This window comes from Sapajus apella, unplaced genomic scaffold (assembly GCF_009761245.1).
Source record: "Sapajus apella isolate SASKATOON/1434 unplaced genomic scaffold, GSC_monkey_1.0 scaffold148, whole genome shotgun sequence".
In the NCBI taxonomy this organism is placed as follows: domain Eukaryota; kingdom Metazoa; phylum Chordata; class Mammalia; order Primates; family Cebidae; genus Sapajus; species Sapajus apella.
In genome coordinates this window covers 571852-586693 of record NW_022437088.1, presented here as the reverse complement: position 1 = coordinate 586693, position 14842 = coordinate 571852, and the positions used below count along the sequence as shown (strand labels likewise).

General features: G+C 54.1%; 1 protein-coding gene across 3 annotated transcripts in view; it reads left to right on the top strand.

Moving 5' to 3' along the window:
• Positions 1-14842, top strand: part of DCST1 (DC-STAMP domain containing 1) — an 18687-nt gene that overhangs the window by 2560 nt on the left and 1285 nt on the right. For 2 of the 3 annotated variants that reach the window (XM_032264867.1, XM_032264866.1), the window contains 12 exons: positions 3517-3645; positions 4292-4431; positions 5200-5416; positions 5519-5662; positions 6525-6646; positions 7139-7296; positions 10106-10205; positions 10339-10434; positions 10574-10700; positions 11416-11532; positions 12283-12425; positions 12583-12696. In XM_032264867.1, the coding sequence (XP_032120758.1) occupies positions 3517-3645; positions 4292-4431; positions 5200-5416; positions 5519-5662; positions 6525-6646; positions 7139-7296; positions 10106-10205; positions 10339-10434; positions 10574-10700; positions 11416-11532; positions 12283-12425; positions 12583-12696 (1607 nt within the window). Of the gene's footprint in view, positions 1-3516; positions 3646-4291; positions 4432-5199; positions 5417-5518; positions 5663-6524; positions 6647-7138; positions 7297-10105; positions 10206-10338; positions 10435-10573; positions 10701-11415; positions 11533-12282; positions 12426-12582; positions 12697-13495; positions 13813-14842 lie in introns of those variants that run through there. The other variant, XM_032264868.1, reaches the window with a different exon arrangement.

Sequence of the window (14842 nt, the reverse complement as noted above, 5' to 3'; positions counted from 1 at the left end):
AAAAGAAAAGAGGAAGAAACATCCTTTCCTCATGTCCCTTTTAAGGAACAAGGGAAACTTGCCTGTAATCCCCACAGTAGACTTCCTCACATCTCTGGTCAGAACTGCGTGCAACACATGCCCTTTCCTGAACCTATCCCAGGCAAGGGAGGTGGAATTAGCATTTCATCACCTGTTTATTGAATTCATCCTGCTGGATACCAACAGAAGACTGCTTTTCTCTGACCCACTGCATTCAAACATGTTTTTTTTTTTTTCCATTGATAACCTTTCACACAGACCCTTAGATTTCTGGTTGCATTTCTTTAGAAGACCTAGCCCTACTTCAGTAATTAAGACTTACGTTTAGGGGTTAAGAGGTCCAGGCCACTCTACATCACACTTTTAACCTCACATCCATCTGCAAGCATCTTCCCTCCTCATCTTGCCCTCCCCCTCCCCTTGGGCCCCAGCTCAGGCCTGCTCCTGGGCATGGGGTCCTGCGGTGGAGAAGGGGCGTGGCCTGTTTCCTGGCATGGGATCCTGAAGTGGAGAAGGGGCATGGACTGCTCCCTGGCATGGGGTCCTGAGGTGGAGAAGGGGTGTGTCTTGCTCCCTGGCATGGGGTCCTGCAGTGGAGAAGGGGTGTGTCTTGCTCCCTGGCATGGGGTCCTGAGGTGGAGAAGGGGCATGGACTGCTCCCTGGCATGGGGTCCTGAGGTGGAGAAGGGCTGTGTCTTGCTCCCTGGCATGGGGTCCTGCAGTGGAGAAGGGCTGTGTCTTGCTCCCTGGCATGGGGTCCTGCAGTGGAGAAGGGGCGTGGCCTGCTCTTTCCCTTTTTTCCTCCACTTCCTTCCCTTTCTGGTTCTTCTGATGTCAGAAGGGGGATTAGAAGAATTAGAGGAAAAGGGCCAAAAGTCTTAAGTCACCAATGCTGTTACAATTCCACTGAGGGTGCCTGCATGCAGCAGGCGCTCACACCCTGACTGTCCCGGTGGGCCTGATTACTGTCCCCTTGGAGGCTGTGTGTGGACCTCGGCAATGACCAGTTTCCTGCAGAGGGCAGTTCTTTTTGGCTGACCTCAAGTGAAGACCCCCTCAGGGTCCACCCATAGCCTCTCACTTTTTGGATCCCTCCCTCCAGCAGGCTGGGAGTGCACACGTCCATGCCCTGCCAGGCAGAGAAAGTAGGGCAGCTTACGGCTGCCTTTCTCCTCCTGATGAGAAGCAGATACCAGTCTCCATGCTTGTGTGCCCCCATTGTCCAGGGGAGGTCTTACAGCAGCCTTACAGAGGCTGTGCTCTCCCAGGAGCTTTCCCTCTACTCTGTGCTCTGGTGGTAGCCCTAAAGTGGCCTCAGGAGGTTCTGCAGCTCAGCAGGAGTCCAGTCTAGGAGAGACGAAGCAGGTTCCCCTTCCTGCAGCGCCAGTTCCTGAAGTGTCTTGACTCCTGGAGTCTCTCACTTGACATGTGACACACATCCACTCCACAGACTCTCCCTCTCTGCCTGCCCATTCCAACCGCTTTTCTCCACTTTCAGAAAATCCACATTGCTGATCCGAGTTTTTTTTTTTTTTTTTTTTTTTTTTCTGAGACGAAGTCTTGCTCTGCTACCTAGGCTGGAGTGGAGTGGCACGATCTCGGCTCACTGCAAACTTCGCTTCCCAGTTTCAAGCAATTCTCCTGTCTCAACCTCCTGAGTAGTGGGACTACATGCCTGCCACCATGCCTGGCTAATTTTTGTCTTTTTAATTGAGACAGGGTTTCGCCATGTTGGCCAGGCTGGTCTTGAACTCCTGACTTCAAGCGATCTGCCTTGGCCTCCCAAAGTGCTGGGATTACAGACATGAGCCACATACCCGGCCCATATTGCTGTTTTTTTGTTTGTTTGTTTGTTTTTTCTTATATAGACGGGGTGGGATGGAGGAGTGGCTCTTTTGGTGAGCCCAAAGAAGACACCTGCAGCTCCATGGCCTCTCATTAGAACATAGGGCAACTATTTGTCACCTATTGGCTTCAGCTCGAATCTTTGGCCAGAAGGCCAAGACCACAGAACCAGTCCCTTTCAATGTCCTGTTCTTCCATGATTGGTTTAGACAGATCCAGATTTACCCCTCAGGGGCTGGGGCAGGGCCAGGCTATTGCCCTTGAAAAAAACCCAAGTTGTGTTAGCAAAGAAGAAGGCAGAAAAAAACTGTGGGGTGGCACCCAACAGGGTTTGCCACAAACCTGTATGACTAGGTGGAGCCAGCCATGTGAAGAACAGGGGGAGGAGTGCTCCTGGCAGGGGACAGCTAGGGCAAAGACCAGGGAGAAGGAATGAACTTGGCTCGTGCAAGGAGCAGCAACGAGGTCTGTGTGGGTAGACATGGTAGGCGAAGGGCTGCGTAGCATATCAGAAGGCAGGCAGGAGCCAGCTCACGAGGTGGGTAGACCATGTTAGGGAGTTTAGATTTTCTGCCAAAGGTGGTAGAAAGCCACCAAATGGTTTGAAGCAGGGAAGGGATAAAATCCGACTTATGCTTTTGCAAGATCACTCTGGCTGCCTTGTGAAAACGGAAGTGTAAGGTAGCAACAGAGGACATAGGGAGACTCGTTAGGTTATCGCCCCAATAGGAGATGATGAGGACTCTACCAGGACAGTGCAGATGGAGGGAGTGTAAGGATTTGGGATTTGCTCTGACGATCATTGGTTGAATGGTCCATCAACACAGGGGTCTTCTAGCTCCCCAGACCACTTACACTGCTCCTTTGGCCGGGAATGTCACCTGCACCTCCTAAGGACACTTACTCACCTTCCAGGCCCAGCTGACACATCCTCTCTTTGTCCAGCCTTCTCAGCCCAGCCCCACCCCTCCCTGCAGAAACTCCCACTCCCTCCTTGGCTCCACAGCGCTCTATAAGCACCTCCCTTGTGCACTTAGCACATTGTGTTGCAGTCATTTGTTTACTCATCTGTCTCTCTCTCTGGATTATGAGCTTCCAGGAGCTCACCGTCTCCTTGCAGAGACCACAGGGAGACACATGTGAAACTGCTAAAACATACCGGCGGTACATGACTAAGGGCTAGAATTAGAGGCAGGGACGGTGAGCGCTGTAGGTGTCTCAGCACTGGGAATACTGAGGGGGGCTCTGATCTCTCTTCTGACCACTCTGAGCCTGCGAGCTTGTTTCCAGAGTTTTTCCCTTGTTCTCTCTGCTCCCTCAGTGCCTAGGGTCAGTGTGACTGTAGCCAGGGAAACCCTGGCTCCCTTTCCTAACACACACACACACACACAGCTAGTCACTTGTAGCTTTTTAAGTTCTAGCCATCCCTCCACGCCCTTCCAGAGACCGGCATACAGTTGAACTCTGTAAGTGGCCACTGAATGAATGAGTGAGTGGCTCACCAGGTCTATCAGAGTCAGTGGGAATGGGGACAAGGGCAGGATGGTGGGGGTTCCAGAACGTGGTGTTGCAGGTGGGTGCTTTGGTAAACATGAGGAGGTGAGGCAGTTTCTTCACTTCAACTCACCACCTCCTGGGCTCTCCTGACAGGCTTGGGGGCCATGGGCTGGGGGACCTCCCCTCACATCCGCTGTGCCAGCCTCCTGCTAGTACCCAAGATGCTGGGCAAGGAAGGCAGGCTCTTTGTCTTGGGATATGCCTTGGCGGCCATCTATATGGGTGAGTATGTGGAGGTGGGTGAGTGACCCTGAAGTAGTGTCCCTGGGTGGGCCCTCCAATGGGTGCCAGGCCGGGTGAAGGAGAAAAGGCAGGGGTGTCATCCCAGCTGCACCATCTGGCTGTGTGTGCCTGAGGGAGCTCCTCCCCATATCTGGGCCTCCTTAGTTTATAAGAGTGAAAAAATTGGCCAGGTGCAGTGGCTCATGCCCATAATCCCAACACTTTGGGAGGCCGACGTGGGTGGGTCACCTGAGATCAGGAGTTCGAGACCAGCCTGGCCAGCGTGGTGAAACCCCATCTCTACTAAAAATGCAAAAATTAGCCAGGCGTGGTAGTGCACACCTATGGTCCCAGCTATTTGGGATGCTGAGACAGGAGAATCGATTGATCCCAGAAAGCAGAGGCTGCAGTTAGCCGAGATTACACCATTGCACTCAGCCTGGGCGACAGAGCGAGATTCCATCTCAAAAAAAAAAAAAAGTGAAAAAATCAAGAGTGAACAAGATGGGCTCTCGTAACTTCTCAGCCCCACCACTGTATGGTTCTTGGCGACGAGCACCACATGCAGAGGGGAGCTGAGTGGGTCTGAGGAAGTGCCGGTTCTACAGGGAGTAGGGAGGTGACCCACCAGGGCCTCTTTCTACAGGGCCAGTGGCCAACCTCCGGCACAATCTCAACGACGTGATCGCATCGCTGGGCTGCACCGTGGAGCTGCAGATCAACAACACCCGAGCAGCTTGGCGTGTCTCCACAGCGCCGCTACGGGCCGTGTTCAAGGACCTGCTGGTCAGGAATCTGCACAGGCAGGGCCTGGGGGGTTTCCCGGGGCCGAGTTAAGTTGAGCTAGGAGTTGTCACCCTGATTTATAGTTTCCCAATGTGGATACTACTGGCGTTTTTTGCAGAGCCATTCCCAAGCGTTGCAGAATGTGCCCCGGTCCTGGGACATGAAATGCCAGGAGAGCCCAAGTCACTGGGACGGGCTCTGTACGCATTTCCAAATACCTGGGTGGTCAGCACTCTGGACAGCTGAACTAGAATATCTATGAAATCTGGGGGTCTTGGCCTTGAGTAGCTCAGAAGTTTTGAAGAAGAGGATTCAAGAATTGGGTATTGGAGGGCTGGAGATTGAGGGTTTGGGAGAGTTGGGGGAGCTGGAGAGTTGGGGAAATGGGGGCTGAGGGGTTTGGAAGTTGGAGGTATTCGGATGGCATAATGATCTCAGAGATCAGTGGTGAAGGGTGAGGTCTAAGGACCTGGGGAACCACTGACCAGGAAGGGTCTGGGATGGGAAGACTGAGGAGGAGCTGGGAGTCTGGGAGGTACCCAGGGCCAGGACATGTGGCATCAGAGCAGGCAGCTGGGGAGAGTGGGGCTTCCAAGGGCAACGGACAGCCGGGAATTTGAGGTGAGAGGCTGTGTCTCAGGGCCTAGATTCCCTGAAGGCCTGGATTGAGAGCCCAAAGCTGGGCTACTGGGGAAGGACAGGCCCTCAGGCAGCAGAAGCTCTAAAGCCCCAGCCCTCACCTTTTCCTCCCTCCACCTCCAATCCCAGAGCAGCAAAGAATTGCTGAGAGCTGAGACTCGGAACATCTCCACCACATTCAAGGACTTGGATGCCCAGGTCAACAGCGAGACAGGCTACACGCCTGAGGAGGCCGTGGAGTCAGGACAGACAGCCCAGGGCAGGGAGGCCCGCCAAGCCCCAGCCTCCAGACTCCACCTGTCAACACAGAAGATGTATGAGCTGAAGACCAAGCTGCGCTGCTCCTGTGAGGGGTATCCCTGGGGAGGGGATACCCTCTCCAGTGGGATGTGGGGCCAGTGTTGTGGATCAGGCTGTGGGGACCTCAGCCCCCTGCTCCTCCCTGCAGATGTGGTGAGCCAGGCCATACTCAGCTGCCATCGCTGGTTTGACCGCAAGCATGAACAGTGCATGAAGCACATCTGGGTCCCGCTCCTCAGCCACCTGCTCTGCCTGCCTATGAAGTTCAAGTTCTTCTGTGGCATTGCCAAGGGTCTGCACAGTGGCAAGGGGATGGGGAGCATCAGGGGTAGGGAGCTGAGTCCTGGGGACCCACTGGTAGGTGACAGGCAGGAAAGCAACAGGTGGGAGGGTTTTGGTTCTGAGGCCACAGCACCCTCAGAGCCCGGCCCATCTGCTGACGGGCTCTGTGACCCAGCGTAAGTTACAGCAAAGCTCTGAGCTGTGTGTCTTCGTCTGAAAGATGGGCATTATAACAGCAGTACTTGCTTTAGGGTTTTTTTGTTTGTTTGAGATGGGTGTTTTATTCTCGTCACCCAGGCTGGAGTGCAGTGGCACAATCTCAGCTCACTGCAACACTCTGCCTCCCGGGTTCAAGCGATTCTCCCGCCTCAGCCTCCAGAGTAACTGGGATTACGGGCGCTCGCCACCACACCTGGCTAATTTTTGTATTTTTAGTAGAGACGGGGTTTCACCACGTTGACCAAGCTGGTGTTGATCTCCTAACCTCAGGTGATCTGCCCACCTCGGCCTCTGAGTGCTGGGATTACAGGTGTGAGCCACCACGTCCGGCCGCATTGAGGGCTTTTGAGGATTTACGGGGCTGACGTATGTGAAGGCAGTGGCAGAGCTGGCTCGCAGAGGAGCTGCTCTGTAAACGCCAGCTGTTCTTACTGATGTTTGCTATGGCTGAGGACAGGTGAATAAAATAGGAGAACTCAGGCCTGGTTCCTGGAGGGCAGGATCCGAAGAGAGCAGAGAGGGGAAGACGTGGTGTTGGTGTGGTAGCAAGCCATGAGCAGACAAAAAAGGAGGGCTGGGAGGACCACAGGAAGACAGGCAGGCCAGCCAGGCCTGCACCTGGGAGGCCCCTGACCCCGCCCACTGTCCGCCAGTGATGGAGGTTTGGTGCCGCAATCGCATCCCAGTGGAGGGCAACTTTGGGCAGACCTACGACTCCCTCAACCGGTCTATTCATGGCCTGGATGGGGAATTTTCAGCCAATATTGACCTCAAGGTAGGAGGCAAGGTCGAGGGTTGGTGGGGAGTAGATAGGGAGTGGGAGGAGGGCATTAGGGAATAGGGCTAGAGGAAGGACAAGTGATAGGGCACAGGAAAGAGGTGACGGGGTGAGGGAGGGGGACAAGAAAGGGAATGTCACTGGTGTTGGGGGCGGGTCTCTATTTCCCATGTCTACCCCAGAACACCTGAGATGGGCAGGGGAGGGGAAAGGTGGTGGGGAGGGGACAGTGCTAAACCTGTGCTTTGCGTGGACTTGGCCTGGGGAGGGGCCATCAGCCAGATATGAGATGATGTCAGCTGATGTAGGTGCAAGGGAGCAAGACTGTGTCCAGAGGGTGCTGAGCAGAAGGAAGTGACAACTCCTGGAGGTCCTGGGAGGGCCCCGGGGACACAAGCTGGGGTGCTGGGGGACAGATGTGGCAAAGAGGCAGGACCTGGGTGTGGCGAGGTGGCCGCAGGCTGAGTCTGCTCATGTGCCCTCCACCAGGAAGAGAAGCAGGCTGGAGTGCTGGGCCTCAACACGAGCTGGGAGCACGTGAGCACCGAGGTTCGGGACTACGTGCACCGCCAGGAGGCCCGGCTGGAGTGGGCCGTGGGGCTGCTGCACGTGCTGCTCTCCTGCACCTTCCTGCTGGTCCTGCACGCGTGAGCCACGGGCCCCACCCCAGCAGCCCCTCCTCTGCCCCGACCAAAGCCCTGCCCGGAGCGAGGCTGTAAGGCTGGAACCATAGCCCCCAACCCCACTTCTGAATCTGAATGTTATTTATCTTTAACTTCGACTTTTTATTGAGTTTGTTCACACAAAGTTAAAGGAAATGTGGACATTTTGTCAGAAGAACGTTACCCACCTTCCCACTGCCTTAAAAGGGCAACCATCTTCATTCATCCACCTCCTTCCAGCCTTTATCCCAACACTGATTTTTTTTTTTTTACATTTAGCTTTGACTTCTGATTTTTTCTTGCCCTTCATATTCCCCTTGGCTGTGACTTTGTGCCATTTTTATCTTTCCATTTTGCTTTCATTTCTTCCTGCCTGCTGCGTTGGCAGTGACTTTCCTTCCATTTAGAACAAAGTCCTCAACCCCACCCAGCCCGGTGTCCAGCTGGGCTGCCCTGCACCTCGCTCTGCTCTGGCTCCCCCTGATGTTCTCTGGACCCTCTCTTTTCCATCTCCACTCCCAAACACCTGAGATGGGCAGGGCCTGGGTGAGGGCTGCCACAGGGCTGTTGCTGTCTGCCCCTGTGTGGGGGACCTACAGTGACTGCAAGTGAGTGGTTATGTGTATACCTAGGGATCTGTGGGAAGACAAAGATGGCGCTATTTCTGCCCTCAATAAGCTCATGGTTGCTGGGCACCGTTGCTGCTCACGCCTGTAATCCCAACATTTTGAGAGGCCAAGGTGTGAGGATGGCTTGAGTTGAGGCATTTGAGACCAGCCTGGGCAACACAGTGAGACCTCGTCTCTGCAAAAAATGAACAAAATGAGCACGTGCCTGTAGTCCCAGCTACTTGGGAGGCTGAGGCAGGACGATCGCTGGAAGGTCGAGGCTGCAGTGAGCTGTGATCATGCCACTGCATTCTGCATTCCAGCCTGGGTGTCAGAGTGAGAGCTTGTCAAAAAAAAAAAAAAAAAGGAAAAGAAAGCAAAAAAAAGCTAATGGTCTAGTTGGGGTGATGAGACACCCACAGACAGAGATGGTTCAAGGGCCATTCTATGAATTGGCTTTTGGGACGTGTGTGAGAGCTGAGAAGGCGTCCCTGGAAGGGCCGCAACTTGGCTCCAAATGGCTGCAGATGGGGAGCAAAGGTCAAGGAAAGAAGGGCGTTCCTTGCATCAGGCTCCTGGTATCCACGGGGTACAGAGGGCAGAGGCTGGCCTGGTGGACTGAAGTGGGCATTACCAGAACAGTCTGAAAAGCCCTGCAGGAAGACCTGGAACTGGCGGTGGTGGCACGATGGCCTCAGGCAGGCTGGAGGCAGGGAGGCCAGGCTGGGTTGGAGGTTAGGGAGCCTGGCCAGGGTAGAGCATGGTAGGAAGATGGCTTGAGATGGAGGGGGAAGGAGAAAGGTGGGGGAAGGGGAAAGGTGGGGGGAGGGGAAAGGTGGGGCAAGGCTCAGAGACAGCTTGTAAGGGGAAGGAAGGAGGCACAGAGTCAAAAGCTACTTCCAGGCTTTCAAGCAGGGTGAGGTCACGCACTAAAAGGACAGCTGGCAGGATGGCAGTCCCTGGCTCAGGAAGCCCAGGCACCGCCTATGGGCCTCTCCACAAGAGGGCGCTGACAGTATGTATTTGCACTTACACGGTCGTTTTATCTTTTTTTTTTTTTTTTTTTTTTTTTGAGACGGAGTTTCACTCTTGTTACCCAGGCTGGAGTGCAATGGCGTGATCTCGGCTCACTGCAACCTCCGCCTCCTAGGTTCAGGCAATTCTCCTGCCTCAGCCTCCTGAGTAGCTGGGATTACAGGCACGCGCCACCATGCCCAGCTAATTTTTTGTATTTTTTTTTTCAGTAGAGACGGGGTTTCACCATGTTGACCAGGATGGTCTCGATCTCTTGACCTCGTGATCCACCCGCCTCGGCCTCCCAAAGTGCTGGGATTACAGGCTTGAGCCACCGCGCCCGGCCCGGTCGTTTTATCTTAAAGGCAAACGTGGATTTTTCCAGGGCCCCAGAAGCAATAGCATTGAAACTACTGTTTCACGCTTTGCAGAGTTTATTTAATGTACTTTTACAGTTTTAAACACATTTGCAATAATTAACATTTTTTCCTTAGCAAACTGAAGCATTATGTGGGGCTTTGGGGGATAGCTATATATGCAGGCATGCACCCATGCACACAGGCACACACACACACACCAGCACCGTGCTCAGGGGTAGCCAGGGAGGGCCAGGGTGTGTTGGGGAGGAGGCAGATGGTGGTTTGGGATGAGTTTTGCTTGAGGTAACCCCCAGGAGATGTGCTGCAGGCAAAGCCAAGAGGCAGGAAGTTGAGAGCTGAATGTGAGACACAGTCGAGTAGGTGATTCCCGCAACCTCAAGGAGTTTCCCGTCCTGTGCATCTGCTCGATATTCATCCTGCAAGATGCACACCTGTCCCTGTCTCAGATGCACACATGTCCCTGTCTCAGATGCACACATGCATGGCCATCTGGGAGTTGCACACATGCAACTCCCAGATGGCCATGCCCTCCTCTGAGCCCCTGCCTCCTCCTCGACTCACTTCTGCTGTCTCACCCATTGGGTAAAAGGATCTCTTCCTCTACACAACTGGAAGGCAGGGACAGAGCCTTTTCCTTGTTATCACCATCACCTAGCAGTGCCTAGGACATAGATGGTGCTCAATGAATGCTGGCTGGTTGGTTGAATGATTGTGCTTCAAGGAAGCCCATGGTTGAGGATGGATGAGGAGAACCTGGTGGAGATGGAGACATCCTTGCCCATACACCCACAGGTCTTTCTCCTACATGGACAGCTATAACCGTGACATTCGTTTTGACAACGTCTACATCAGCACCTACTTCTGCCAGATCGATGACCGCAGGAAGAAGCTGGTGAGTGGGTGCAGCTCTTCCCGGGGATGCCTTGCTGCTGTGTGCCCTGCGTGGGCTTCATGCCCCAGGAAGGCAGAGGGGAAAGGGCAGAGGGCCTTTGGGCTTCCCAACCGTGTGGACATTTGTTTTCCAGGGCAAACGGACTTTGCTGCCACTCCGCAAAGCTGAGGAGAAAACTGTCATCTTCCCCTGCAAGCTCACCATCCAGGCTTCAGAAATGAGCAACGTGGTGAGGACAGCATGGCGAGCGGGCTCCTGGGTGCAAAGACAGGCCTGAAGATGAGGGTGGAGGGTAAAAGGCCCCAGAGAGTGCTCCGTGCCCGGGCAGGTGGTGCTGCCCAGCTCTGCCCATCCTGCTCCTTGGCCAGGTGAGGGAGCTCCTGGAGGCACTACCCATTCTGCTGCTGCTGGTGCTGCTGTGCGGCTTGGACTGGGCTCTCTACTCCATCTTTGACACCATCCGCCACCACTCCTTCCTGCAGTACTCCTTCCGCAGTGAGCCCATCCCCCAGCCACATTCCAGGCCCAAGAGACAACCTCTGGAGAACTCCCAAGCCTGCACAGGCGCCCCGCCCTAGTTCTTCCAACTGTGCCTCGTCCTTCTGCCTTTTTTTTTTTTTTTTTTTTTGGTCTGGCTCTGTCCCAGGCTGGAGGAGTGCCATGGCATGATCTCGGCTCACTGAAACCTCCACCTCCCGGGTTCAAGTAATTCTCCTGCCTCAGCCTCTAGAGTAGCTGAGATTACAGGTGTGAGCCACCAAGCCCAGCTAATTTTTGTATTTTTAGCAGAGACAGTTTCACCATGTTGGCCAGACTGGTCTCGAACTCCTGATCTCAAGTGATCCACCCATCTCGGCCTCCCAAAGTGCTGGGATTACAGGCGTGCACCACCATGCCTGGCAGTCCTTCTGCCTCTTTTCTCCTTTCTGTGACTCAGCCCCTCCTTGTCCTCCTCCAGGTCAAATCTCAGCCCTGCAACGTGACAGCTCTCACAGTAGGGGAGCGGGGCTCAGTTACCCCTTTATACTTACAACAGTGAGCAGGGAGGGGTTAGGATTCAGAAAGGTGATGGAAAGGCTCACGCAGCTCAGAAGCATTTTCTTTGCCTTGACATCTCCCGGATAGCCACCCTACATCCTGCCCCACCCCCTTAACACTTTCCTGACTTCCCCACCTGCCCTGACTTCCCCACCTGCCCTCCTGGCCACAGGCAGTCATAAGTTGGAGGTGAAGGTCGAGGGAGACTCCATGCTAGCCCGGCTTCTTCAAAAAACCATTGGGGCCCTGAATACCTCCTCAGAGACAGTGATGGAATCAAACAACATGCGTGAGTGATGCTGAAAGTTTGGATCAGAGAATTGATGGCGGTGGGGCAAGGGTCAAAAGACTCCAAGGTAAAGAGTTGGGGGCCGGGCGCGGTGGCTCAAGCCTGTAATCCCAGCACTTTGGGAGGCCGAGGCGGGTGGATCACGAGGTCAAGAGATCGAGACCATCCTGGTCAACACGGTGAAACCCCGTCTCTACTAAAACTACAAAAAATTAGCTGGGCATGGTGGCGCGTGCCTGTAATCCCAGCTACTCAGGAGGTTGAGGCAGGAGAATTGCCTGAACCCAGGAGGCGGAGGTTGCGGTGAGCCAAGATCGTGCCATTGCACTCCAGCCTGGGTAACAAGAGCGAAACTCCATCTCAAAAAAAAAAAAAAAAAAACAGTTGGGGGCCTGGGCCTTGGGTGTGGAGAGATGGGGGTTGGTGCACTTGCGCTGGGGAACGTATCTGGGCAGGCTTGAAGAAGGGGTCAGAGGAGTCTGGAGGCCAGGGTCTTGGGGCTAGAAGACCCCAGTCCTCCAGAGCAGCAGTGTCCAACAGAACATGCAGCCAAGATGGAAATTTGCAAGATCTGTGCCACACTGGCCCTGGTGGCTACAGTACTGACAGCTCTGCAGTGAGGGGCAGGCCAGAGGAGAGCAGGGGGATCAGAAGCCCTGCCTGCACCTCCCACTGGGATGGGAAGTCCAACCCAGGGCTGCCCTGCCTCTGGTCTGGCCCTGACCAGACCCCTGGCCTGCCCTCCCCTAGCCTGCCTGCCCCAGCCTGTGGGCCTGGATGCCAGGGCCTACTGGAGAGCTGCACTACCAATCGTCCTGCTGGTGTGGCTCAGCCTGTTACAGGCTTTTGGGTACCGGCTCCGGAGGGTCATCGCAGCCTTCTACTTCCCCAAGGTTTGCCCTTCCCCAGACCTCTCCATCCCTACACACCGGCGCACACACACCCTCATACACACACCACACGCTGCACCCAGCTCCCGACCAACTCCATCTTTGGGGGATGCCTTCTTCCTCACACTGTCACTATCACTGACCCTCTCCCTGCCCCCAGCGAGAGAAGAAGCGGATCCTGTTCCTTTACAATGAGCTATTGAAGAAGAGAGCAGCCTTCACCAAACTCAGAAGGGCCGCCATCCTGAGGCGGGCACGACAGCAGAAGGCTCCAGTAAGTCCAGACATGCTGCTGCTGCTAGCTCCCGGCTGGGTCTAAGTACCCAGGGGCAGGGACAGCTCCCTTCAGTCCACCCAGCACCCACCAATGGTTGCAGGCCTACTCGAGCCTGGTGAGTTCTTATTTTTTATTTTTTGAGATAGAGTCTCACTGTGTCCCCCAAGCTGGAATGTAGTGGCATGATCTCGGCTCACTGCAACCTCTGCCTCTCCAGTTCAAGTCATTCTCCTGTCTCAGCCTCCCAAGTAGCTGGGATTACAAGTGAGTGCCACCACATCCAGCTAATTTTTTTGTATTTTCAGTACAGATGGGGTTTCACCATGTTGGCCAGGCTGGTCTCGAACTCCTGACCTCATGTGATCCGCCCGCCTCAGCCTCCCAAAGTGCTAGGATTACAGGCATGAGCCATCACACCCGGCCAAGCCTGGTGAGTTCTGGTGATGCAACACATGCTGAGGGCCCCAGCCATCTACCTCCTGAGGTTAGGGCTGTACCCGTTTCTGAACCCCAGGATTCAGCCCAGCCTAAGACACTCAGTAGACCATTAGGAAGCAGGCAGAAAAGGAGAATGAGATTTGATACCGTCTGCTCATAGAAAAGCAAGAAGGCCGCACAGAAACAGGAGGCCCAAGGCAAAACCAGAGGTTCTACCAGAAGGCTGCAGACCAGAAGCTCAGTGCAGCTCAGAGGGGAGGTGGGCTGGCAGTCAGGAAGCCTCATGGTAACGCATATGGAATCTGAAGAAGCAGACTCCAGTCCATACTCCCTTATTAAGTTGTGTTCCCTTGCCAAGGTCTTCACTGAGCCTCAGTTTCTCCCTCTGAAGAATGGTGAGATTGGAGCGATCTGTAAGGCCTGCTCACTGGAGATCAGCCTAGAGTGGGGGTCAGGGGTGGGACTCCAGTGCCAGAGGGCCTGAGTGGGATGCCTGGCTCCTTCCCTCATTGCTACGACAAGTGTGTGACCTTGAGCACATGACTTAACTGCTGTGCCTGGGCTTTTGCCTTCCATAAAATGGGGTTAACTACTCCATCTGGTTGTTGAAAGGATTAAATGAGTTGGCTGGTCTCGGTGGCTCATGCCTGTAATCCCAGTGTTTTGGGATTCCAAGGCGGGTGGATCGCCTGAGCTCAGGAGTTCGAGACCACGCAGGGCAACATGGTGAAACCCCGTCTCTACTAAAAATACCAAAAAATTAACTGGGTGTGGTAGCACACGCCTTGAGTCCCAGCTACTTGGGAGGCTGAGGCAGGGGAATCGCCTGAGCCCCAAAGGCAAAGGTTGCAGTGAGCCGAGATCATGCCACTGCACTCCAGCTTGGGCTACAGAGTGAGAGTCTCAAAAAAAAAAAAAAAAGATGAAATGAGTTGTATTCACATGGTCATGGTGCTGGCAAGCAGCAGTTCCATATGCATGCATGTTGTTATTGTGTGACCTGGGCAGTGACACAACTCCAAGCACCAGTTTTCTCACCTGAAAAAGAGATGGTGATAAAAACAGTATCTGCCTCATATGATAATTGAACTAATTTTTTTTTGTTTTTTGAAACTAAGTGTCGCTCTGTCACCTAGGCTGGAATGCAGTGGTGCAATCCTGACTCACTACAACCTCCACCTCCCCCATTCAAGCGATTCTCGTGCCTCAGCCTCCGGAGTAACTGGGATTACAGGCGTGCACCACCACGCCTGGCTAATTTAGAATTGAAATAATTTACGCACAGTATCTTAGTACAGGGCTTGACATTATAAACAATGAGTGGCAGCCATTCTTATTCAATCAGTCCTCACAAATTTCATAAAAGTGAGACTGCGTTTGCTTAGCTTAGTCCCTAGTGCTTGGATACCCCCAGCCCTCATGACACACAACAGGGGCCAAATGAATGTGTCATGAAAAAATGAAAAACAATGGCCGGACACGGTGGCTCACACCTGTAATCCCAGCAGTTTGATAGGCTGAGGTGGGTGGACCACCTGAGGTTGGGAGTTCGAGACCAGCCTGACCAACACGGAGAAACCCAGTCTCTACTAAAAATACAAAATTAACCAGGTGTGGTGGCGCATGCCTGTAATCCCAGCTATGCAGGAGGCTGAGGTAGGAGAATCCCTTGAACCCAGGAGGTAGAGGTTGCAGTGAGCCAAGA